The sequence below is a fragment of the Suricata suricatta genome, chromosome X, assembly GCF_006229205.1.
Source record: "Suricata suricatta isolate VVHF042 chromosome X, meerkat_22Aug2017_6uvM2_HiC, whole genome shotgun sequence".
NCBI lineage: Eukaryota > Metazoa > Chordata > Mammalia > Carnivora > Herpestidae > Suricata > Suricata suricatta.
This window is the reverse complement of record NC_043717.1, coordinates 31,256,927-31,280,968: the sequence shown is the minus strand read 5'-3', so window position 1 is coordinate 31,280,968 and position 24,042 is coordinate 31,256,927. Positions and strand designations below refer to the sequence as shown.

Here is a 24,042-nt window from a genome sequence, read left to right as displayed (position 1 = left end):
TGGACACAGGGCTTGAACCCACAAACTGTGAGATCATGACCTGAGTTGAAGTCGGTCACTCAACCAACTGAGCCACCCAGGCACCCCTTAAATCAGTTTTCAAAATTCAAGAAGAAATTTAGAATATGGAGAAATTAGCTTGAATAAGCCTGAAGATGATTCTACCTTTCTTATCACTGAACTTCAGTTTCTAACCTTTCAAAGGTTTTCTACGAATTCAAGTGAAGAAATGAGCTGAGGGGTAGACCAGGACTCGGGCAGAAGTGTCGGTCAGGTACTTCATACTGAAGCATGCTGAAGGTGAAGCTTCTTCCTCTTCTTTCATGCATGCCCTCCTCTCCACCCGGGTAAGCGCAAGATTATGCCAGAGGCTACAGTAGAAAGAATATTGGCTTGTAAGTCACAGCCTGGATTTAAGTCTGAATATAGTCAAAGCTTCTATATGATCTTGGGCAAGTCATTTCAGCTCTCTGGACTTCAGATTTGGAATTAGCAAAATGAAGAACAGGTCTGAGGTAACTTTCTGCTTTAACTACCTTTGCATTTAAGTTCGGTGCCTAAAGCATCTAGAATTCAGGTAACATAAGGTATGGTAGACTGAATTACTGGTAACGATTCTTCTTCCCTTCCTGCGTTGCCATCCTTGCCATGACTCCACTATGCACGAACGTATTTTCCTGCCTCTTGATCTTGGGCTTGGCCACATGACTTCCTTTGACCAAAGGGATATCAGTAGATAGGATACAAGCAGGGGCTCAAAATGTACATTAGTTCTTACTCCCTTGGAGTTAGTGGCTTAGAATATCTTATAAACTAACTGTTTATAATAGAGCTCTCTCATTGTTAGGTCATAAGTAGGGTGACCCTACTTCCCAATTTTCCAGTTCAATCCTGGTTTACACCTGTTGTTCTAGTGTAATGATTTCGTTCTTTTCACTCTCAAAAGTGGGTTGATTCAGATTGTAAATTATATAGTCACCAAAGAAAAACCTTCAGTTCATTTTGAAAACTTACCTCATTAATCCACACATTTGCTACAATAACGGGGTCACCTCCTTGTCCAAGCAACCATCCCCACCATGCCATCTTTGGATCATGGGGGTTTCCAGGGTGAGAAAAGGGTAGCCAGCATTCCTTCTTACTCTTCAAGTTATCTGTATTATGAGTGGCCCCTCTATCCCTCAAACCATTTTGAGAAACATAAAAGAACTCATTAATAGAAAGAGTTTAGGGACTTCAAATTTCAACTTTAGTTTCAAAGAAGCTTGCACCATTTCCCTTGTGGAATAAAGCCTATGAATCATTGTATAATTGGCTTGCTGCCAGGACAGTGTGGCACACGCTCTATCATCCAATCAAAAAGGCCTTGGTCCATGGACATATAGAGGTACATGCTCTTATAGACACTCAGCAAGACCCTAAATGTTCATAACACTGACATCTCTCCCTGCATGTCTTAATAAATACCCTCAGGTGAGAAATGGCAGGGAAACAGAATCCCAGCCACACAGCACCTGGAGGCCTCGTTTTGGAGACTGGTACCTTCAGAGTCTACACTTTGCCATGCTGGCACGGAGCATGAGCACACCCTCTACGGGAGTCCCAGGATTGTCAGCCATCCTCTGCCAAAGGCGTTGCTCTTCCCCCTGAGAGTCCATCCAATCCACATACTTGCCATAGCTCGTACCTAAAGAAGGGACAAAGGAGTGTTACACTTCACAGATGAAATATTTTGATCTTCTGGAAGACACTTATCAATCTCTGAGGGGACGTTTTGAGCAGAAAGTCCTTCATTGGCTTGTTTTTCCTCACCATATCTAGTGGGTAGTGTTACTTAGAATAAAGACTTCCTGTGTAGTCTGACTACTCACTTCTGCCAAGACAAAGAGAAACAAATCAGGATGGCCTGGTGGTCGTTTCCACCCCAGCCCACCCCCACTTTGGTAGTTTATCAGAGAGCTGGATCTCTTCTGGACTGAGTTAACATGACAGAACGGGCTGAATTGGACTCTGAAGCTCTTGCTTTTTAACAAGACCCCTTGTTAAACTCCCCATTGACTTGGGCGTTTTTCACTTTAGTGGTATAGATATTCTTGGCTCTCCTTAATCTATAACTAAGTAAAGCATCATAAAGGTGGGGCTGTTCTTAACAGGAATATAGACCATGGTGCATGCAGATCCTCTGGGTCTTACTTAAATTATGGAATAATGAGAATCGTGGATGGAACCTGGGTGGCTCAGTTGGTTAAGCATCTGACTTCTACTCAGGTCATGATCTCATGGTCAGTGAGTTCGAGCCCCACGTCCAGCTCTGTGCTGACAGCTCAGAGCCTGGGTCTTCCTCTCTCTCCCATGCTCATGCTCTGTCTCTCTGTGTCTCAAAAATAAACATTAATAAAATTTAAAAAAAAAAGAGAGAGAGAATCGTGGAGCTACATGTGCCCTACTACTGTCGTTTCCCTCCAATTCACCCTGTTGTGGTTGCACCTTATGGCATCAGTAGTATGCTTCCATGATCTGTTTAAACAACATTAGATGTTAGCAGGGTGGGGGATGGGTTTCCTTTCAAGTCAACTAGTGAGTAATCTGAGAAGAGGATGAAGGAAAGTTGGTTTTGGAAGTTGTTCTCTGCCCTGTCAGAAGTCTGTGCTGTCTTGGTGATCCTCTCCTGAGCAAAACATGAAATAACACGCAAGAAGGTAGTTGGAATTCACTTAGCCTATGATGTAAGTGGTATTTCATAAAAGGACTGAATATAAACATTATCTATCCTAAGCTTACAGCCAAAGGATGCACACTTATTTTTGCATTTTTAACAATGAACATATTCTTGGCTAAAGGGATGGAGCACCTGTGGTAAGTTCAGGAACCGGCGAAGCTGAACTACATGCATGTCTACTACATGTTAACCTGCAGGGACCCCTCTTCCGCCCCATGCCTCGTCACAGACCATCTCAGGGTCCCCAAGTCCCTCACCAGTTCCAGAATTCAAACGAACTCCTCCCAGAAAGATGTTGCTGGAAAAGGCCTCCTTGTCCCAGACAGTAAGTTCTAGGCAAACATTCCTTATGTCCTGGGGATTCAGGCCACTGAACATGAAAGTATGATTCCACTGAGGGTTAACACTCTTTTTTATTACGAGAGTTTTGTGCTTGGTGGCTTTGCTATCGTCAGGGAGCAGGTAGCTGCAAGAGAAAATGCAATCAAGCCTTTGGTGAGAGAGTAGGCAGAAAATGGCATCCTCGAGTAGTTATTTCAATTCCCCATAATTCTTAGTATGTGGGTGTGCGAGTGTGCATGTGTGTGTGTATTTGATGTTTTCTTCCAGGTTCTTCTATGCTTAACTCTAGATTTAAGTGGATTGGTTTCTCCTTTAAGTAGAATGATAGTAAAATGCCTGCACTCTCCTTTCTAATCCTATTTTGGTCCCTCATCTTGAAATGAAAATATCTCCTCCTACAGTAGGTGCTTACAATAAGACACCTTGCAACACTTGAGGTTTCATTTCATGTACCAATAAGACGCTCTTTATCTCTCAATGTTCATTCTCTCCTTCTTCTTTAAAACAGACTCACATTTTTTTAAGTTAGGCACAAGACTGCCCAGAATAAAGACAATATCCCTAGCCTCCCTTGCAGCCTGTATAGCTGTGTATTAAGTTCTGGCCAATAGGACACAAAAATTTGCTCTATATGAAATTTCTGGAAATTACCTTCCAGCTAGAATTCGGATGGGATACCTAAAACTCTAGTGGCTATCTGGACCAACGAGGTGAATACCGTAACAAGACAGAAGAAACACGGGTCACTAAGTATCCTGCTTTCATACCTGCCCTAGATACTTTACCTTCTATCTTTGTTTACATGAAAGAGAAAAAAAAAACCTTGCTTTCTTATGCTGTCTTAAAAAAATCTAAGGTCTCTTGAAAAATCAGCTGAATATTTAAGTGTAAAAAGGGAGATAATTCACTGGAAAGTTACTGGCCTTTTTTCCTTATAGAACAAGGATACTATCCTTTATTATCTCTGCTTTGTACATGTTCAACATGATGAAGTGAAAACTATTTCAAAAGATGTTAAGTCACCCCTGTAAGGTGACAATGAGGCCATAGGTAAGGAACCATCCCCTCATCCCACCAGAGAGTAAGCAAGAAGAGGCCTGAATGGATGGTGGGGCTGATGAGGAAAAATGCAATGGCAGGATCCAAATAAAACATTCCTTTTGTGCTTAAAACTATTGTGAGAAAGAATGAAGAACAGATGGATTGGGACTCAGGCCCACACACTCAGCAGTAGGAAAGCCCAAGAGAGCGGCTTCTCTTTATTATTTGCTTTATCAAAATTAGAGTGGATGAGGTTAAAGGTTTGACTCATTTTCCTGTAGAGACAATTACACTTTCCTATGAAGGATTGATGAGAGGAACAAGAATGACATTGACTCAAATAATTAACCTCATGCCTAAAACCTATAATAAATGTACAAAAAAGTAAAGAGAAAGAAAGCCAAATACAACACTACAGAAACTCATCAACTGCAAAGAAATATGGCAAGAGAAGAGTAGAGAAGAACTATAAAAACAACCAAAAAACAATGAACAAAATGGTAGTAAGCTCCTGTTAAAAATTATCTTAAATGCAAATGGCCTAAATGCTCCAATCAAAAGACAGAGGATGGCAGAATGGATAAAAAAACAAGATCTGTCTATACATGCCTACATACAAGATCTATGCCTACAAGAGACTCACCTACAAGAGATTCACCTCAGACCTAAAGACACATAGAGAGTGAAAGTGAAGGGATGAAAAAATTTTACCATGCAAGTGGAAGAAAAAAAAGCTGAGTGAGCAATAATACTTGTATCAGACAAAATAGAATTTAAAACCAACACTATAACAAGAGACACAGAAGAGCATTATATAATGAGAGATGGATCAGTCCAACAAGAGGGTATGACAATAAATAAATATCTATGCACCCAATATTGGATCACCTAAATACATAAAACAAATATTAATGGACATAAAGAGAGAGAAATTGATGGTAACTTAATAAGAGTAGGGTTTAACACCCTACTTAAATCAATGGCAGAAAATCAATAAGGAAAAGGTGTCTTTGAATGACACATCAGACCAGATGGACATGACAGATATATACAGAACGTTCCATTCCAAAACAACAGAATACAGATTCATTTCAAGTGCACATGGAACCCTGTCCAGAATATATCACATGTTAGGCAACAAAACAAACCTCAATAAACTTAAGAAGATTGAAATCATACCATGCATCTATTCTGACCACTATAGTATGAAATTAGAAATCAATCACAAGAAAAAAAAAACCGTAAAAAAAGAAATATGCTTCTGTCAAAGCACTCTCTGGTTGATATCTCTGGGAAGGATGCTCTGAAATCTCTACTTTTTACAATTTCCCCTAAGAGAGCAAAATACCAATGATCTAATATTTTTGTTTATTGCCAGTACCAAGTGATAACAAAGCACAATAAAAATATATTACATGTAGAAAATCATATTTTCTCCTCCTTTGAGAGATGAATCTTACAGGAAAATCTGCCAGTATTGAGGGTGAGAATGATGGGAGATCCTGGGAGGATCTGGAAGCTGGAAGCAAGCTGAAAGTTAGAATAAACAGCTCCCTCTATACTTGTGTTGTTTCATATCTAAAAGCTAGTATTTATGGGGCACCTGCGTGGCTCAGTTGGTTAAGTGGCTGACTCTTGATCTTGGCTCAGGCCATGATCTCACAGTTTGTGAGACTGAGTCCCGCAGTGGGATTCAACTCTTGCAACTGGGATTCGGTCTCTCCCTCTCTCTGCCCTTCTGCGGCTCACTCTGTCTCTTTCTCTCTCTCAAACATATATAAACTGAAAAAAATAAAAGGCAGCATTTAAGGGTATTTCTTTCCTTGTACATTTAGAATAAGATGAACACAGAAGTGTCACAGCCACCACCGTCTCATGGATCACAGCCTCTCTCATCTCCCATTAAGTATCTTCTAAAATGAGTGAAAACAAAATTACCCCTTCACAAAGCTATCACAAGTGCCTCCTGACTTCACTGCTGTCAAATTCTTTGCCTCTTTGATGAACACTTCCAGTATTCCTCCAGAGATTACAGGTGACTCCTTCTTCTTTCCCCTTTTGAAGCTCTTCTTTCCTGCATCAGGCATCAAAATGAGAGAGATGGGGAGAGAGGGAGGGAGAAGGGAGGTGAAAGAAGGGGAGAGAGAGACATCCTGGGTTCTATTTGTAAAGTTCACAAAGGAAATCTGCAAATACTTATTTCATTTGACAACTGAATCAGGTCTTTACGCTACTGTGTATTTTTCTATGTATTTATGTAAAACAAAATTTTTTTTTTACCCCACTGGAGTCCTTCTGGATAGGTCTCCAATTTGCGTTTGTTGAAAAAAAAAAAAAGAACAAATAAATAAATTTAAAACTTGAAACAGTCTGCAACAAGGAGTAGCTTTTCACAGGTATACAAAGAGAAAGTGGAAAAGACCCTGAGAGCTGCCTGAGCCACATTCTTGCTCTCAGTGAGAAACAGCCACCGTGAACGCCACACACAAATGTGCGGACTCCAGAAGAGAAAATTCCGTGACTTCCCTCATAGATATTTTAGTCTTATCAATTGAGAACTTTGCAAAGCCAGCTCCAAAGGCTATATACAGCCCGGGCACAACTACATTTTTGAGTGAGAGAAAACTCTTCCCACGTTTTTATTCTGATGGAACGTGCTCAACGTGAATGATCACCACCACCACCACCTTTCTATAGCACTTCTTTAAGCGCTTTACGTGAGTGAACTTTTTAATCCTTGTGATATCTCTATGACGTGAGGAAACGCAGGCTGAGAGGCAGCAAATTACTTGCACGGGGTCACAATGAGGAGGGAGACAGCGAATGGAAGGACAGAGGAAGCTGCCTGTAGGAGCTGATGGTAAAAGGGCAAAAAGGATTTAAAAGTTGACTCCATCTGGAATTTTCCTTTTGTGTGTTCTAGTCAACTTCCTCCTCAAGACTCCCCGAGGAACTGTCAATATCATAAATCCATACAGTAGCTTTTTACACCTCCCCTCTCAGCAGACTGTACCCCTCCCTCCCTCCCTCCATCCTGGGGAAGATTCTAGATCTCTGGGACTTCCAGGAAACACATATCACCATTAAGGCTGGTTTCTAAGTATGAACTCTGCCCTTTACTTGTGAAGATCCTGCACCTTCCCCATAGGTCGGATAGGCTTCTCAACGCTCTTCAAAGAGAGAGACACCTAACCCTCTACATTTTCATCAGTGTAACGGAAAAGTAACATAATCCAACCAATTTCTGATTCCGATTCCCACACTTCTAGACAAAGAATGTCCTTGATCAAAGTCACTGATTGTTACTCTACCTTGAACTTGTTCTGGAGGAAGCACCAGGTTCTCCTCCGGGGGAATGTAACGTAAAACAACTGTCAGCTCCCCTTTATAGTGAAGGCCTATGTCAGCAGCACATTCCGCCTGGCCAAGGGAAAACAGGTGAAAAGGAAAAGTGACAATACTTGGTTTATTATTTTGTAGCCCATGTTTGAATGTACACTATTTAGCTGCTGGCTTCAATGTGACAATCCATTCCCATTCAACTATGTTAAAACTTACTGGTTTAAGATCTGCCTTAGTTACAGGCAAAAGAGAGGCTGGAAAACTCTATGAAGGTATTTCTCTATAGCTTTTAACATTAAAGTAAAGGGAATTTGAGAAGAGATATAGGACACACGTGTGGTCAGTCAGTGGCTCCTCATGGCCTATGGTACAATGAGGCCTGGAAGCCACCAATGAACATATAGGTTGGGGTATGAAGTGGAAATAAAGATGCCACTGAAAACAGCCCCAGACGATCCTCCTCCTTGGCTGTTCTTGATGTCTCAAGGCTTCCCTAAGTGACAAAGAGGGGGGAAGGAGGCAGTAATGCTTGATTCACATTGGGCCGCCCAGCCACCGATCATTAAAAGCTATATTGGTAATTCACATCATTAAAATTCAATGTGAAAAAACTCGTTCATTTGGACATTGCCGGTGGGAATGTCCAACGGTGTCCCATTTTAGAAAACGGTTTGGCAGTTGCTCATAAGACTAAACATACAGCTACCACACAACCCAGCAATTGCACCTCGGGGCATTCATCCCAGAGAAATGAAAGACGATGTCCACATAAAAACCTGTATGCAAATATTCATATCATCTTTATTTGTAATAGCCCCAACCAGAAACAGAGCAGCTGACCTTCAAGAGGTGGCTGGTTCCAGGCCCTACAGTATAGCCTTACTGTGGGACACTCCTCAGCAACAGAAAGGAATGAACTAGCAATATACACACCTAGGATGAATCTCTACTGGATTATGCTGAATGAAAAAAACCAGCTCAAAAGGATACATACCACACAATTCCATTTAAATGACGTTCCTGAGGTGACAAAAGAAACAGGTGCTGGGAGTTGTGGAAGGCTGGCAGGAGGGAAGTGGGTGTGGTTATAAAAGATCACAAGGGATTGTTACTGTGATGGAACTGTCCTGTATCTTGGCTGTAGTGGTAGATAAAGCTACATGTGATGAAATTGCATAGGGTGGGCGCACGTGCACGCGCGCACACACACACACACACACACAGATGAAAACTGAGGCAATCTGAAGAAGATAGGTGGACTGTCTCAATGCCATTACCATGGTTGTGGCATTGCACCATAGCTTTGCAAGATGCTACCATTGCGGGAAACGAGGTAAAGTGGACCTGAGATCTCTCTCTATGATGTCTTATAACTGAATGTGGATCTACAATCATCTCAAAACCGAAAGTTTCGATTCAAAAAGTCAATGTGAACATACACCCACAACCTTTGTTCTGTAAGGCTCCTACTTGCCATGGAGTCAACTGAACTATGACTTTTCATAAATGAGGTGAGAAAAGTCATATACTTTCTTAGGCCTTTCCTTCAGGAACCTGACTCCTGAGTATGGAGTCAAGGGCTGACCATTGCTCTCTTCCGAGAGGGTAGACCACAAGAATTCAAAAAGCCCAAAACTCACAGTGAAGCCAGAGGCTCCTTAAGCTTCAGCAAAGCCAGAGACCATTACCAGGAAAAGGAATTCTTGCCTGGTGGTGGTAAGGCTTATTAGTAAGGGTGGGAAAGTCATTTGAAGTATTTTATTCAACCTTCTTACTAAGGGTAAACATGAGATTGGATGGTGAAATAGACTGTCCATCTAATATTTAACTGTTGTAAGTCATGTGGTTTGTAAAAGGACTTTTCTTATTGTTTTGACAGTTTTAGTAAAATATACTTTATGTGAATGTCACAAATGGAAAGTTATAATGGACATTATTGCAGATGAAAGATAGTACAGCCAATGAGAAGTGGGGTATTTATCCTCTCTCTTCGGATGAGTGGACCTTTGACTAACAGACCCTGGCACAAGTGACAATGTGCCAGTTTCTGGGCCCCAACCCTAAGACTACCAGCTTCTACTTCCCCTCTTAGAATGGATATCCTTGGGATGTTCCCTCTGAAAACCCGTGGTGTTGAGGCACAGGCCACATGGAGAAGCCACATACAGGTGCTCTGGGTGGCAGACCTCGCTGAATTCCCAGCTGGCAGCTAACGTTAGTGTGAGACACTCAACTTGAACAACCGGCATAGTCAAGCCTTCATACGACTTCAACCTCAGTCTACCATCTAGCTGTAACCACATGAGAGGCCTTAAATGAGAACCACCTAGCTGAGTTCAGTCACCCCCAGAATCATGTGCAATAACCACTCTTTTAAACCACTAAGGTTTAAGGGCACCTGGGTGGCTCAGTCAGATGGGCACCCGACTCTTGATTTTGGCTCACCTCATGATCTCATGGTTTGTGGGTTCAAGCCCCATGTCAGGCCCTGTGCTGCCAACACAGCTTGGGATTTCTCTCTCCCTCTTTATCTGACCCTCTCCTGCTTATATGTCCTTTCTCTCCCTCTCAAAATGAATAAACATTAAACCACTAAGATTTAGGGTAATCTCTATTTGCTTTTGGCTAAGAGCTTTGGATAGGAAAATATGTTGTTAGGAAAAAGTGATATATGCAGCTGATACACACCAATATACACTATATTAGTAGAGATTAAAACGTGAATTATTGGGATTAATTAATGTTCCATTGGTATTTAGCTTAAAATATACTGGTACCTTTCTGCAAATAGTCTTGAAATATTTTTTAATGTTTTATTTTTTTTTGTGAGAGAGAGAGAGAAAGAGAGACAGACTGAGCAGGTGAGGGGCAGAGAGAGAGGGAGACACAGAATCTGAAGCAGGATCCAGGCTCTGAGCTGTCAGCATGGAATGTAAGCTGGGGCTTGAACTCACAAACCATAAGACCATGACCTGAGCTGAAGTCAGATGCTTAACCAACCGAGCCACCAAGGTGCCCCCGGTCTTGAAATCTTATGAAAGTAGAAAATAGTAACGATAAAGTCTTGTAGCATTATAATCACATACGAAAGAAGTTCAACAGAGTGAGTTATCTTGCAGCCTGCACATATCTAATGTCTTGAGATAGTTTTGGTATTCTTGCAAGAAAATTCCAAGGCAATGTCATCTCCTGACATACGATCGTTTTACATTATTAAACCACCTTCTCAGGAAAAGGCGTAATTCAATTCAATTCAATTCATTCAATTCTACCACCACATATGGAACGCCTTCTTGTAGGGACACATGGGACATAGACCCTACTTTCTATGAGTTTTCAGTCTATCCAGGAGACATAGTCAACAGAAGCTCTATTAATCTGCCCTTACTTAACTGATTCATCAGATTAATGATCTCCATTCCCAATGAAGAGCAGGACCCTCTATACAAAGACCATGTATGCCTACCCAGGCTCTTTAGGCCAGCCATGTTTGTGGTTCTAATTATATAAGTTAATAGCAATAAACTAAAGAGAGAAATACAGTGGGGACTGTATAAAATGTGTTGAAGAACTGGTAGAAAGTCAGGTGTGATTAGAGGTGTGTGTGAAGGGAGGCTGTGGCGAGGAGGATGGAAACAACATGTCTACTCTGACTTGCCTGGAAGACCCTAGGACACAAATTTCTCTTAGCGTGTTTTATTAGGAAAGGGAGTAGAGAAGTGGGACCACAAAATGAAGAGAGGTTTAACAAGGCTGTGATATCAGGCAACGTTTTGTGGTGAGTAGCCTGCTCAGTTCCCTAGGGGTGCTTTGGAGACAAGATAGATCACATGTCAGAGCTGCCTCAACCAGGGACACGGGAATCAGAGTGTTTATTACGCTCCTTCACCCATCAGTTACCGATCAAGGGCTCTGCCCTCAACCTTCAGGAAACTTATTCAGGCCACTCTGGCTTTCCACTCCCACAGACCAAGACCACATCAGCAGCCTAAGGGCTCCTCTCCGACAAAGACTGGCCGGTGTTGGCTTGTGTGAATGAAAGCCATGGGGAACCACAGATGCATGAACATGGGCACGTAGGGAGAGCACTAGCATCCTCCTCTGTTACAAAAGGCTGGGCCATATCACAGGAGCGCTAAGTACCCGGGTGATGGGTTAGGATTTATTCAAACCATATCCATAAGTGGTTGGGAACAAGTGAAGGTCTCGGACCAGGCAGAGGTGTGGCATCGTCAGGTTACACCCGCTATTGTCCGCTTTTGAAAAGAGACAGAGATCTACATTACATCAGAGTCGGAAGCAGAGTTTCCAGCACATTTATAGGTCTACGGCGGTGGCAATAAATTATGGACAAGAGTCTACCCAAACTGCCAAATACAGAGAGAACCTTTTAGCTAGGTAATAACTTCACAGAAACGTGCATTTACTCTCTGCCTGAAGGCAAAACAGAGAAGATTTCCTTGGAAAACACTTGAGTTTGCTGTTGGTTTTCAAAGCTCCTTGTTTTTATAATAGCACCTTCTGGGAAGAAATGAAAGGCAATTCATACTGAAAAGCCCTTCTTGTCTAACTACCTAATGTACCTTTCAGAAAGATAATGAGTTACAGCTAATAAACAAGCTCATGTCATGCAGTGAAATGGAAGTTACACCGTGAAACTACTTTACAGTACGTGTGACGTCTTGAGTTCTTTCTCTATCTGCACCAGCCTCCTCACCGGCTTAGCGCTATAAGACCTAGCAAAGACAAAGGCAGGTGGCGAGGGACGTTCACTAACACAGAATGACTAAGAAATAAGGCACTATGTCCTTCCAGTATTCCCACTGCAAAAGGATGTCAGTGTTTCCGAATGCTTAAAAGGCCTGTTAATTCTGATCCTCTATCAGCTCTCAGAGCTGGGTGATAATCCACCACACAGAGCCCAGCTCTGCCTGAGGAAGAGCCACTAAGGAACGGGAGGCAGTGTACAGAGCTCTGTTGCACCTGCCCACCCCATTTCTGGAAGGCACGGCATCTAAGCAAGGCCAAGCTGCAGGCTTTCCTCTATGCAAGTCAGAGACACTTATACGTATCTCTATGTGTCATCTTTTTCCTTGCAGAGAAAGATGATATGGATTAGAAACACAAACCTATGTTGGGATCTCCAGAAGCCGACTCTGAAGTGAGGATTCTTATGCACATGACTTATTAAAAATTTCTCCCAGTGTGCTGATTTGAAGGGGCATATGCACCCCAATGTTTGTAGCAACACTACCAACAATAGCCTGTGGAAGAGCTCAAATGTCCATCGACTGATAAATGGATAAAGATGTGGTGTGTGTGTGTGCATATATATATATATATGTATGCGTGTGCGTGCGCGCGCACACACACACACACACACACACACACTGGAATATTGCGTGGCAATCAAAAAGAATGAAATGTTGCCGTTTACAACAACATAGATGGGACTAGAATGTATCATGCTAAGCGAACTAAGTTAGTCAGAGAAAGACAAATACCATACGATTTCCCTCATGTGTGGAATTTAAGATATAAAACAGATGAACATACGGGAAGGGAGGCAAAAATAAGATAAAAACAGAGAGGGAGACAAACCATAAGAGACTCCTAACTACAGAGGAGAAGCTGGCGGGGTGTTGGGTGGGGTGAGGGACCTTAAGGAGGACACTTGTTGGGATGAACACTAGGGGTTGTATGCAAGAGAAGAATCACTAAATTCTATTCCTGAAATTATTAGTATACTATCTGTGAACTTGGGATTTAAATTTAAAAAATAAAAAATAAGAATAAAACTATAAAAAAAAGAATTGTTCCCAGGATGGACCAGCTAAGGGGTGACAGAAAAGAGGTCAGAGAAGGAGAGGAAGCCAGGCAAGGGCATAGCCTGATCCGGCAGCAATGCTGTAGAGTGTAAGTAATGCTTTGGGGCATCACCCCTTTTGCCCCCGCTGCCCTCAGGGAACGAACTGCCTTGTGACAGGGGGTATGAAAGCTCCTGGGAGCTTCTGGCTCTCTGCTCATGTGCGAAAAAGCTACAGCAGCCTGAGGACAGTCTTCTAAACAGAATGTCAGGTGAAGGCCTTTGGAGACAAAACTCCTAACAATCTTGGTTAACGGAATCTAAGGGGGTCTGGTAGAGGACCCAGGAGTCAGAACTCCTTTGGAAAGACATTAAACACAATCAGAACTTCTCTACCTTGAGCAGGCTCAGAGAGCTGCTTCTCCCTTATGATCGAAAGTGAAATCACTCGGTGGTAATATGAAGGTGATTACCTGGAAAGTGGTTGGTCCCTCAGCACAGAGGATGCTTGGAACAGCTCCAGATACGGCCCCGGTGCAAGTCCTTCAACCATTTCCGGGAAACTATCTGGAACCCTCCAAGCTGTTTTCCAAAGAGCCCCTCTGCACTTTAACGTTAAATTTATGAGACAATGTTACGTACTGAAATGAATATTACTTGTCCTTCATCCGTGTCATGCATCATACAATGTCTTGGACATTGTCTAACTTAAGAGTCTATGGTGCTACCCTAGGATGTGTGGGAGTGTTGGATCACTATATTGTAAGGCAGAAACCAATGTAACCGTGTCTGTTGACTATACAGGAATTAAAATTAAAACTTGATATAAAAATGCTACGCATATTCATTTATATGTTGTTATTTTGTGATAATACAATGATAATTTGACATTTCTCAAGGCATAGATTTTTTTTTTCTTTTTTATTGAGAGAGAGAGAGCACGAGCATGAGCGAGCAGGGGAGGGGCAGAGAGGGAGAGAGAGAGAATCCCAAGCAGGCTCTGCACTGTCTGTGGAGAGCCCAGTGCGGGGCTCAATCTCACCAACTGTGAGATCATGACCTGAGGCAAAAATCAAGAACCACCCAGGTGCTCCTGAAGGCACAGCATCTCCTAATCACAAAACAAATCTTACAAGTTTAGCATCATTTTTTCCTCTGAGGTTGCAAATTGTAATTCGTTCAATAAAACATATATTACCAAAAAATGACAAGAAAATTCAAGTTTAGTAGTTAAAATTCACAAGTTCACGATGTCTACATTTATTAGTAATGGTACCTTTTAGTGTGTATGTTTCCTTTTTATTTTATTTTTTATTTTTGGTTTGTCAGTCAAAGCCTTATTTCATTCTGAGAGAAGACTTGATATTGTATAATTAGTTTCCAAGCACGTTCGTAAAAATATTTGTACATTGACAAATTAAATAGTGCTTCATTAAAAAAAAATCTATGGCGCTCACCCATTACGCACAAAAGGAAGCAAGTCATAGGAGACTGTTAAGTCAGCTTAAGTGCTATCCTTTATGGGAAGGCTTGTCATTCAATTCCAGGAGACTCAGTGTTGTAATGACTAAATATTTCCCATCGTTCATGCCAGGAGAATAGTAGTTCTATTGTGGACTTATTTCTTGTTAATATCGCAATTCCTACCTTTATCATGTTTATGTTAGTCATGGGCTTGCAGTTAGTTTAGGACATATTTTATTGTCAATCTTACCCATAGCCCAAATGTGCTTCCCAAAGATTTCCCATGAATTATTTACATCAAGTTCAAGGTCCCAGTTGTAAAACTCCACCAGAAAGCTGTATGTAACTTCTGAGCCTCAATCTCCTCATATAAAATGGAAATAATGACACTTATCTCACAATGTTTGTTGTACCTTTAGCTGTGAACAGTGCTGTTGTTGATGATGATTGATGTGTGTTCTGCTGTCTAGCATCCACACACCATTCCTTTAGATTTCCTTTGGGGCAATACCACCTTCAGGACCAGAGCACATTCCGATGGTCTTAAGTCAGGCGATGTATCTCACCTCCCTGGCTGGCCACAGCAGTTAGCTTAGGACGGGCAAATGCTGCAATTAGGATGAGGAGAACCAGGCCCAGGGCACTGGTTGGAAATCTCTCCTGGACAGTGTGGTGCAAGCATGAGAGGTCTGCAAGGTGTCGCAGGGCCCAAGAGAAGCACGCTGGAGCGAGCGAGGGGAGCCAACTGCACGAAGTCTAAAAATGAAGCCAACACACAGAGGAGAGACCAAGAGTGTCCACGGCCTTGATGAGATTTGAGAATCTCGATCAAGCCATGCTTGATAATCACTGGCCACTAATTTCCTTTAATTTTTGAGTGGTGTGAGCTGGGGTTTCTGCACTGCAACAAAGGGACTCTGAGGTAACGTAAATAATACCTAGCATTGACTGAGAGCTGACAACGTGCCTGACACAGTGCTGTGAGCATCAGAGGGCTTCTTCGAGCCTCACAACATCCCAGTACAATGTGTCCAATTACTATATCACAAATGAGGATACCAAAGACTGAGAAGTTAAGTAATTTGCCCAAGGTCACACAGGCAGTCACGAAGCTAGGACTAAACCCAGAAAGTCTGATTTGAGTCTACTATCCTTACTGTTCATATTCTTTTTGCCTCTCTGTACATAGAGAACAATCTCTGGCCACATAAATGTGACCTTTTTAAATCTCACTTTTGACTTAAAAAATTACTGTAAATGTAGAGAGAGTTGCATAGAGTGAATCCAAGGTACTGTTGGTCTAGTTCAGCACATGCTATATTGCATTTAATTCCTAGACTCAGCTTTAAGATTGTTTTTCCAAATACAACTCAAGACCTGGGTTATGAATCTCAAAAGAAGGAATGTAGAAAACCAGAAACGTTGGCTACTGGTCACTTCCTTATGTGAGCCAAGGCAAGATCACTCCTGCTTAGGTCAGAATCGTGGATAATCAGGAATAGAGACAATGCTTTGATACTGACTGGCTCTATGGCTCTTTTTTTTTTTGCCTATGTGAAATTGAATACTTTCTATTTATGATAGGATCATATAATACATTCCTCTTGCTTATCCAGGGAGACCTTCAAATGATGAATACATTTTTAGCAAGTTAAATTAATAACATACACAACTATGTGACTTGCATTATATAGTCTGTATTAAAGGAGTTCCGAGGACCAGATTTACATTTATTATATTATTCCAAAATTACCTGCACTAATCTGTTCAGATGATCCCTTTAATAGTAGAAGCCTTCAGATCCTTTAGGCCTCTGACATCAATTTTGTTCATAACTCGACTTGTTGCAGGACTGTTTAATTATTCTGGAAGCATTTCCTACCTTGGGCTGAAGCACAAACCACTCATCACTTGGATTTTCAAAATTCCACGAGTCGAAAGGAATCTCCACCTCCCCAAGGAAGCTGTTACGTCCAAATCGGTCATAATGCCAGACTGACAGCTGCAGCGTTCTGGTTTCCAGCTGGGTGTGGCTGATGGTGTACTGCAAGGGAGACAGACAGCATCACGCTTGGCATGGAGGGCTCTGGCCAACTCTACAACAGGCCGAAACGTACTCTCACCATCTTTCAGATCTCATGCATTGGTAATAGGAACAAAACAAATACACACACACACACACACAAAAACCCACTTTCTTTTTCTTTGTTGAAGCCACAACTGGGATCCTACTCCCGGAACTCATTGTGTGTCAGACCTAGCATGGAAAGATGTTTCGGCAAATTACGTAGGACAAGGTCAATGAGCTTCAAATATATTAATAAGTGATAAAGCTTGTCCCCTTTCCAGTTTTACTTGGTTTCATTTGCTAATTTTTTTTCAACATCTACTCTGTAAGCTTAAGATTTGATATATCAACTCTCCAACTTCTCTTATTCATAGTGACAACCCCCAAATCCAGAAAAGTGTGGTGAGTGAGAAACTTGCCAACACCATACTCCATAAAGTGTACCATAAGTGCAGGAGTAAATAGACAAATATGTAGATTGAGCAGAGAGGACATATTGCTGGGGTAGCTTTTCTTTTTCCAGAACATTATCCACTGACACATGCCTCCACACCCCCAAACCACCGGTTTGCAACTGCCACCTGAGATACACTTCAGACCGCTTCTTGATCTTGGACTTGCATCTTTACCTATCCTAGCTGTTCCTGACATGACTGATCTTGGCTCTCTGCTTCCTGAATTTGCCACATCACTCTATTCTGCTTGTGCTCATCTTTGGTCTCCTGTTACCACCACCGGACTCGCCCCCTGCCTGTATTCTTCTCACTGTGATCTATCTTCACCTTTGTTCCTGCTTCCAAACATGACCACACCAATGGGTGTTTCCCTTCTAGAGTGGACGCTGACTCCATCACGCTGGGCATAAGGTCCATAAATTTCCCTGCAACTAGCAATAACTTCTACATTCCAGTCTCCCCAGCTCTTTCTTACCAGGCTAGATTGGCCCAGGGTAAGAGAAGGGGTTGTTACATAGAAGCCCATGGGGAAAAGTAACGTCTCTAGGATTGCGACCTGGGTCATGTCTTATCTAGGCCACTTTCTCTGAGGTTCTTCAAATCCAACCTTGCATCTCCACCGTTCATTACCCACAGGCCTAAATTTAGCCAAATTCTGAAAGCTAACAAGAAACAGTACATATTCATGCTGTGCTAGCAGAACACTGAGTGTGTACAAAGTGACTTCCTGAGTTCATGTCAAAACTGTGACAAATTCCTTTTTAAGGAGAACTAGGGAAAAAAAAAAAAGTTTTCCCAAGGGTGAAACGTCTTTTTGACAGGATGCACCAGCTCAAATAGAATTTCACTGGGTCATATTTACTTAAGGTGTAACTTTAGCAGCAGCAGAGAAAAAAGCAGAGTAAGAGTGGTTTACAGTTGTTCTTTTCCAAGAACTGTTAGGAAAGCCAAGGGTATTACAGTAATCTACTCACATTCTAATTTTCGAAAAGGTATTTAAGCCTGGACATGCAGATCCTCCAGAGTTACTTATGAACCAATGAGGGTGTGAACAGTATCACCCACGTTAATAGGAGAGTGCACACACTTACCTTTAGGGTCTCGTTGAATTCTGGATTGGTGCCTGTTCTGATCTTGGTCTTGCGTTTATTGTTTCTGGACTTGTCAGGAAGAAGGTATGACTTGACATAACTGTAAATAATAAAACATGAAAGTAATTATTGGGAAACACTGACTTTACCTTATTCTTTTCAGGAATAGTCAGGGGCTTCAGTGAATAGTCCAGAAAACATGAGAAAACCAAAGAGAATATAGTCTATACAGATGGATACCTTAAAATGTAACTCTGGGCCTTCGATAAGAGAAATTTAGTATAGTGAAAAGAGTGTGGGCTCTGGAGTCGGCTCAACTAGGTCTGAATCACTCTGTGGCTCACTGGTTTGGGGAAACTCAAGAAATTACTTAACCTCTCTATGCCTCAGTTTCTTCATCTGTAAAACTGGGACAGTAACGGTAACTTACAGCATCCCATGAATTAAACTGTTTGATACATACAGAGAGCTAACATATTACACTACTCAATAAATGCTATCTCTTCACAGGATCAATGGTCTCACAAAATGGTCCATTCAGATGTCAGGACTTAAGATGAGTGGAGTCAATGGTCATGGGCAAATGAAGGAAAATGATAAAAGAGAGCAAATAGGAAGTAATAACCTGATGTCACAATAACAATTCTACACAACACCTTGTGTTGAGCTATCCCAGGAGTCTCTTGGAGCGGGGGCATCCTGGTCAAAGCAGACTTAGAAATGTACAAGACGTACAAGAGTGCAATGTACAAGATCATGAAGCACATCTTCCAGGGTTCTAGATGATCTGTTTCCATGCTACTCTAAATGATTATATTGGTCCGGAAGCCCTCTCATAGTTAGCTGGGGAAGTAGGTGGACCAAACTATTCTCAGAATCCGCTCATTGGTCTATATCAAGACACTTGGAAACAGCTTCTTTGAGTTGTTTATTGAACCTAGGTCACCTGTCAATGAAAGAAAGGAGTAACATAGCAGGCCTCATTTTGCTGTCCTTAGAAATGCTTGCTTATGGGGTGCCTCAGTGGCTCAGTTGGCTAAGCAACCGACTTCAGCTCAGGTCATGATCTCGAGGTTCATGAGCTCGAGCCCCGCATCTAGCTCTAGGCTGACAGCTCGGAGCCTGAAGCCTGCTTCGGATTCTGTGTCACTCTCTCTCTCTCTGCCCTCCCCTCCTCATGCTCTGTCTCTCTGTCTCTTAAAAATAAGTAAATGCTAAAAAAAAAAAAAAGAAAAGAAAAGAAAAAGAAATGCTTGCTTACAAGGTTAGCAGTTGGCTGGCATCTGAAAACTTGGATTCCAGGAAGCTTCTCATCACTTCCAGAACAGGGAAAGGGGCTCACTGTGACTAAACTATTTGTAAAAATCATATGGCTTATGCAAAACACCTGCTTTCCTTCTGGGAGACTGGAATTTTGATATGTGACCATCTGGGTCTCTGAATGAGCTTCCTGGGTGTACAGCATTGTGCATATGCTACCACACCTTATTGCTGGAAAAATTAAGGACATCCTGTGTAACTGCAGTGGGAGAGGACACTTGGAGGTTTAAGCCGGGATTCTTTAGAACTTCGCCACATACGCCTTTTTGCTTTGCTGATTATGACTGCATGTGGAGTCCTGGGAGTCATCCCGGTAAATCAGCAAACCTGGCAACGATCTTGGGAAACACTGACACCTCTTTCACCTAGTTTCCTCCCAATGTGTCATGGTCGCCATCTGCCTCCCAGCGGATACCTGTAATCCTGAGAGCCTCGAGATTGTCCTTTTGAGTTATTCAATTGGGTTAACAGCTTGGTGATTTTCTCTGGAGGGTCTCCCAGAGGAGGACACTCCTACATCCTGGGGTGTGCCCGTGTGTCAGCCAGCCTCTATATGAACTACAAATAGGCCAGCCCTGAATCACGGTGACTCACAGCTTTTTAAAAACTCAGATAATCATGGAAAGAATCATACATACACTTATGAGAATACTTAGAAGGGTAGCACAAGAGAAAACGGACAGCCTTCTGAAAAGGCTTTGCATCAAGAGGAGTGCTAAGAGTCTTCTGAAACAAAACCACACACATACTGACAAAGGAAGCAGTGACTGAAATCGTCTGAGGAACGTGCTATGTGCTTACGCATCTGTCCTCTGTTTCTTCTCGTCTCCTATGGCCAGGTTTCTGCAATTCTTCACAAAAATGTAGAGCCCTCCGGTTTTGTAGCAGTAGCTGATGTGAAGAAGGATTTCACCACTGACCTTCACGTTGCCATAGTCTCCTGTCTCACTGTAAACGCTCATCATGCTGTTAAGGCTGGTCTGTAACAAACAAGATGAAGAGAGGTGTCCAGTGTTATTCTCATTGTCTCTTCACAGAAGCCACCCCCTTCATTTAATTACAATTCTTATTTGTTATAATGAGCTGGAAAGTGTAGCGGAAGAGAAGAAAGCGAAAATCACTCCTCTTGCTTGTTTTTTCTCGTATTGTATAAAATCCAAGCCTGGGAAAGGACAAGAAGATTTAAGGAGCATTAGTAAGGAAGGCAGGAAACTCTGAGGAGGGAAACGTTTCCTTTCTGGGGAGGGAATAGTCTTTGTTCATTCACTTCTAATGAACACACAGTCACTGAGGCATTTCCAATCCCACGTCCTCTCCTGATTCATGTAGCTTTCACCTTTCTCACTGGTAGACTCAAGATCAGTCTACTTCAAGGTCTAGAATGCATCTCTCAGGAGAAAGAAACGCTCATATATTCCGTGCTAGCAGGAGACACATTTTCTCCCTGACACCCACAGAGAGCATCCCATCAGTCCTGGGAAGCCATAACTGCAGCATTGACAAGGGCATTCCAGAAGGACATCATATGCCCTCGGCTGCTGGGAAATCCCTGAGCAGCTGTTCTGGTCACATGGGTAGTAGGAGACCAGAACTTTGTAAACCTCCATAAAATAACAACCCATGAAATTGAACAGTAAACTATAAACACACCAAGCAACAAATAAAAATAAAATGCAAAAGCAAAACAGTCCACATCTGCCAGAATGAATAAACGACAAGAGACGTATTTAAATTAAGTATAACAAAACTATCGTCTAGTGCCCCAACTGTATCTTGGCAGCACAACTGTCACAAAAGACCACTTGGAAGGCTTTTATGAGTGACTCAGTAGTTTCAAAAGCCTTGTCTGTGAACTACTGGGAAGGATTATAGTATGTGTAACCAAAGTCTTTACGTTCCTCTAGTTGCTCAGAGTAGAGACGGATCAAAGAACAGGATGTGGGTGACCTGGCTAGTAATTCTTCTAGGCTTAAATCTAGGGCTTAAGAATTCCATAATTACTTAGAAATTAAAATTTCAAGAGATCCAGTGAGTGATCTAATTTGTCTTTCCTATTCCTAAAGCAAAATAAAATTTTCATAATAACAGGTGGCTTTGAGCAGTGCTCTTCAAAGTTTAATTGCACATGACTCACCTACGGATCTTGGTCAAATGATGATTCAGATCCAGTTAGTCTCCAGTGGGGACTGAGAGTCTGCTTTTCTAACAAATGCCTAGGCCCACAACTTCCAGAATGTGTACTGAGGCATTCCAGAGTACCACAGCACACGCACAGGGGCACCAGAGGATATTTTTAATTTTCAAGGGAAACACAGTGACATCTATCAGACACTGTGCAAACTATTAACAGTAGTTCATGATGTCAACATTGAACACAATATAGTCTTTTCGGTTAAGTCCTATCAGTGTGAAGCTGAGTTTTTGACAGTTGCTGTGAAAAAAAAGAAAAGCAAGTACTACATAAAATTCAATGTGGAACAGGACATAAAGGTGATGGTGTCCAATCACCAAATCAATCAAATTCCAAGATTTGACAGTTGCAAAGTGCCCAACACATATCCACATCCCATTAGTAAGGAATAGGGGCTATTTAAGAATGGAAGAAAAATATTTTTCTTTCAATTTAGGCGTATTATTGTTTCACCTGTCTACTAAGTTGTTAGGATACCAGTGCTTATTAAGTTTTTTAACCTAACAGATGCGGAGGACAAAGGCAAAAGAAGCATAGAAAAAATTAAAATTTCCTTTCTGGCCCATTGACAAGTGAGACAGGCAGGGCGACTTTCCTCCAGGAACCCAACTGCCTTGACGTTAATACTTTGCTAGAGGCAAAAGGCAACTTAGCTTGACATTGGCCTGACCTCCAGGACCCTGTAAGTCTCTAACATAAAAATCCCTTTGGAAACTTCCTTTATCTCTACCCACCGCTCCCCTTTCCCATGCACCATATATGTTAGCAAGCATCCTTAAGAATATGGCCCCCTGGTATACATCTGAAGGGTCTCATGACTAAGGTTCTACTAGACATCAGTAAATGACGTTATCTTAACAGCAGCTAGCCCCTCAAGGTCCTGGAAATCTTGTTTCCAAATTCCTTAGAGGCTTATGCTATCCCTCACCCCTCCCACCAATATGAGAGTGTATAGCCAGTCACTCCTCACAATCCCAATGCAGCTCTTTCTGCCCACATGTCCTGTCCCCATGTTTTCATAAAACCACCTTTTTCTACCAAAGACATCTCAAGAATTCTTTCTTGGCTGTTCACTCCCAGACCCCAACATTTCACATCACTATCTACTTGATAAATGGGTTGGTCAGGAGTTATGTTTGGGTCAGGAGTGGAATCAAAGAATCACTAGGGGTTCTGTGAACTGACAAAGCACTAGAGTCTCTGCCCTGGGTGAGGCAATGTGGCTGGTCCATAAACTATGCTTTGATTTTCAAAGGCTTCAAGAATAAGCCTCTACTCCCTATTACATAAGACAAAACTCTGGCCTACAGAAATTGGCAGTGCCAAGTCATAAAGCAAGACTTCCAGATTTTTAGTCTTAGGATCTTCCTTCCATGCCTCCCCACTAAGTTGTGTCTACATCACATCCCTCAGCAGCCACATTTTCAAGGCCCTCAGTAAGCAGGGGGACCCTATATATAGAAGAAAATTTAAGAACCCACAAAAGTTGGAGCTTGGGAGAAATTAAGACAATTTTGCTCCTAACCAAACTGTATGCTCTTAACCAAGTTAATGTGATTTAAAATAGAGATATTTATTTTAAAGCGGTTTCATTAATGGTAAATCATTTTGAACTATGTGTCTGTGGAATGGCACTCAGATTCTAATACTTAATGAAATTTTCTTTCCTTGGACTACTTGGATTCTGATAATGCTGTTTACCCTTTAAAGAGAAACTCTGGTTAATTGCACACAAGTCACAAAAAGATAAATGCTGGAAAACGTGCCCACCTAATCAGATTTCCCATACCTTGAAATTTGTGAAGTATGGTTAGAAAGAAGGAAAAGGAAAGACTGAAAACTCACAGTGTCTGATTCAGCATCAGGGACATTCAGGTAGGTCCACCTCCTGACAGAGCCTGCTTGAGAATTCTTTAAGAAAGTCGCCGAAAAGTCAAAAGGAAAAAGGATATTAGAGCAACAGACAGAAATCAGAGAAGCAAAGAAAAAGACCTACAGGCACATACACATAGATGGACATGAAGACACAGGGGCTCCTAAAGCCTACTTCGCAAGCAAAGCCTTGAGCATGAAAGTAAGAAGGGACTTGATTCTATAGGCAGTGGAAAGCTATGGACCGTGTCTGAGTAGGAGGCAAACCTGACTGGGTACTTCAGGAAAACAACTACGGGCAGCAGGGTGGATGGCTGGGAAGCTGAGAGAA

At 42.0% G+C, this 24,042-nt stretch overlaps 1 protein-coding gene across 3 annotated transcripts in view; it reads right to left on the bottom strand.

Moving 5' to 3' along the window:
• Positions 1-245: 245 nt before the first annotated feature.
• The window catches only part of SYTL5 (synaptotagmin like 5), a 103,811-nt gene continuing 80,014 nt past the window's right edge, over positions 246-24,042 (bottom strand). The window contains exons 10-18 of one of the 3 annotated variants that reach the window (XM_029930999.1): positions 23,685-23,750; positions 20,450-20,628; positions 18,329-18,428; positions 16,597-16,758; positions 7,414-7,522; positions 6,041-6,176; positions 2,977-3,185; positions 1,515-1,687; positions 246-371 (exon numbers count right to left, since the gene is read on the bottom strand). In XM_029930999.1, the coding sequence (XP_029786859.1) occupies positions 1,545-1,687; positions 2,977-3,185; positions 6,041-6,176; positions 7,414-7,522; positions 16,597-16,758; positions 18,329-18,428; positions 20,450-20,628; positions 23,685-23,750 (1,104 nt within the window). In that variant the 3' untranslated portion in view covers positions 246-371; positions 1,515-1,544. Of the gene's footprint in view, positions 372-1,236; positions 1,688-2,976; positions 3,186-6,040; positions 6,177-7,413; positions 7,523-16,596; positions 16,759-18,328; positions 18,429-20,449; positions 20,629-23,684; positions 23,751-24,042 lie in introns of those variants that run through there. The other 2 variants (XM_029930998.1, XM_029931000.1) reach the window with 2 other exon arrangements.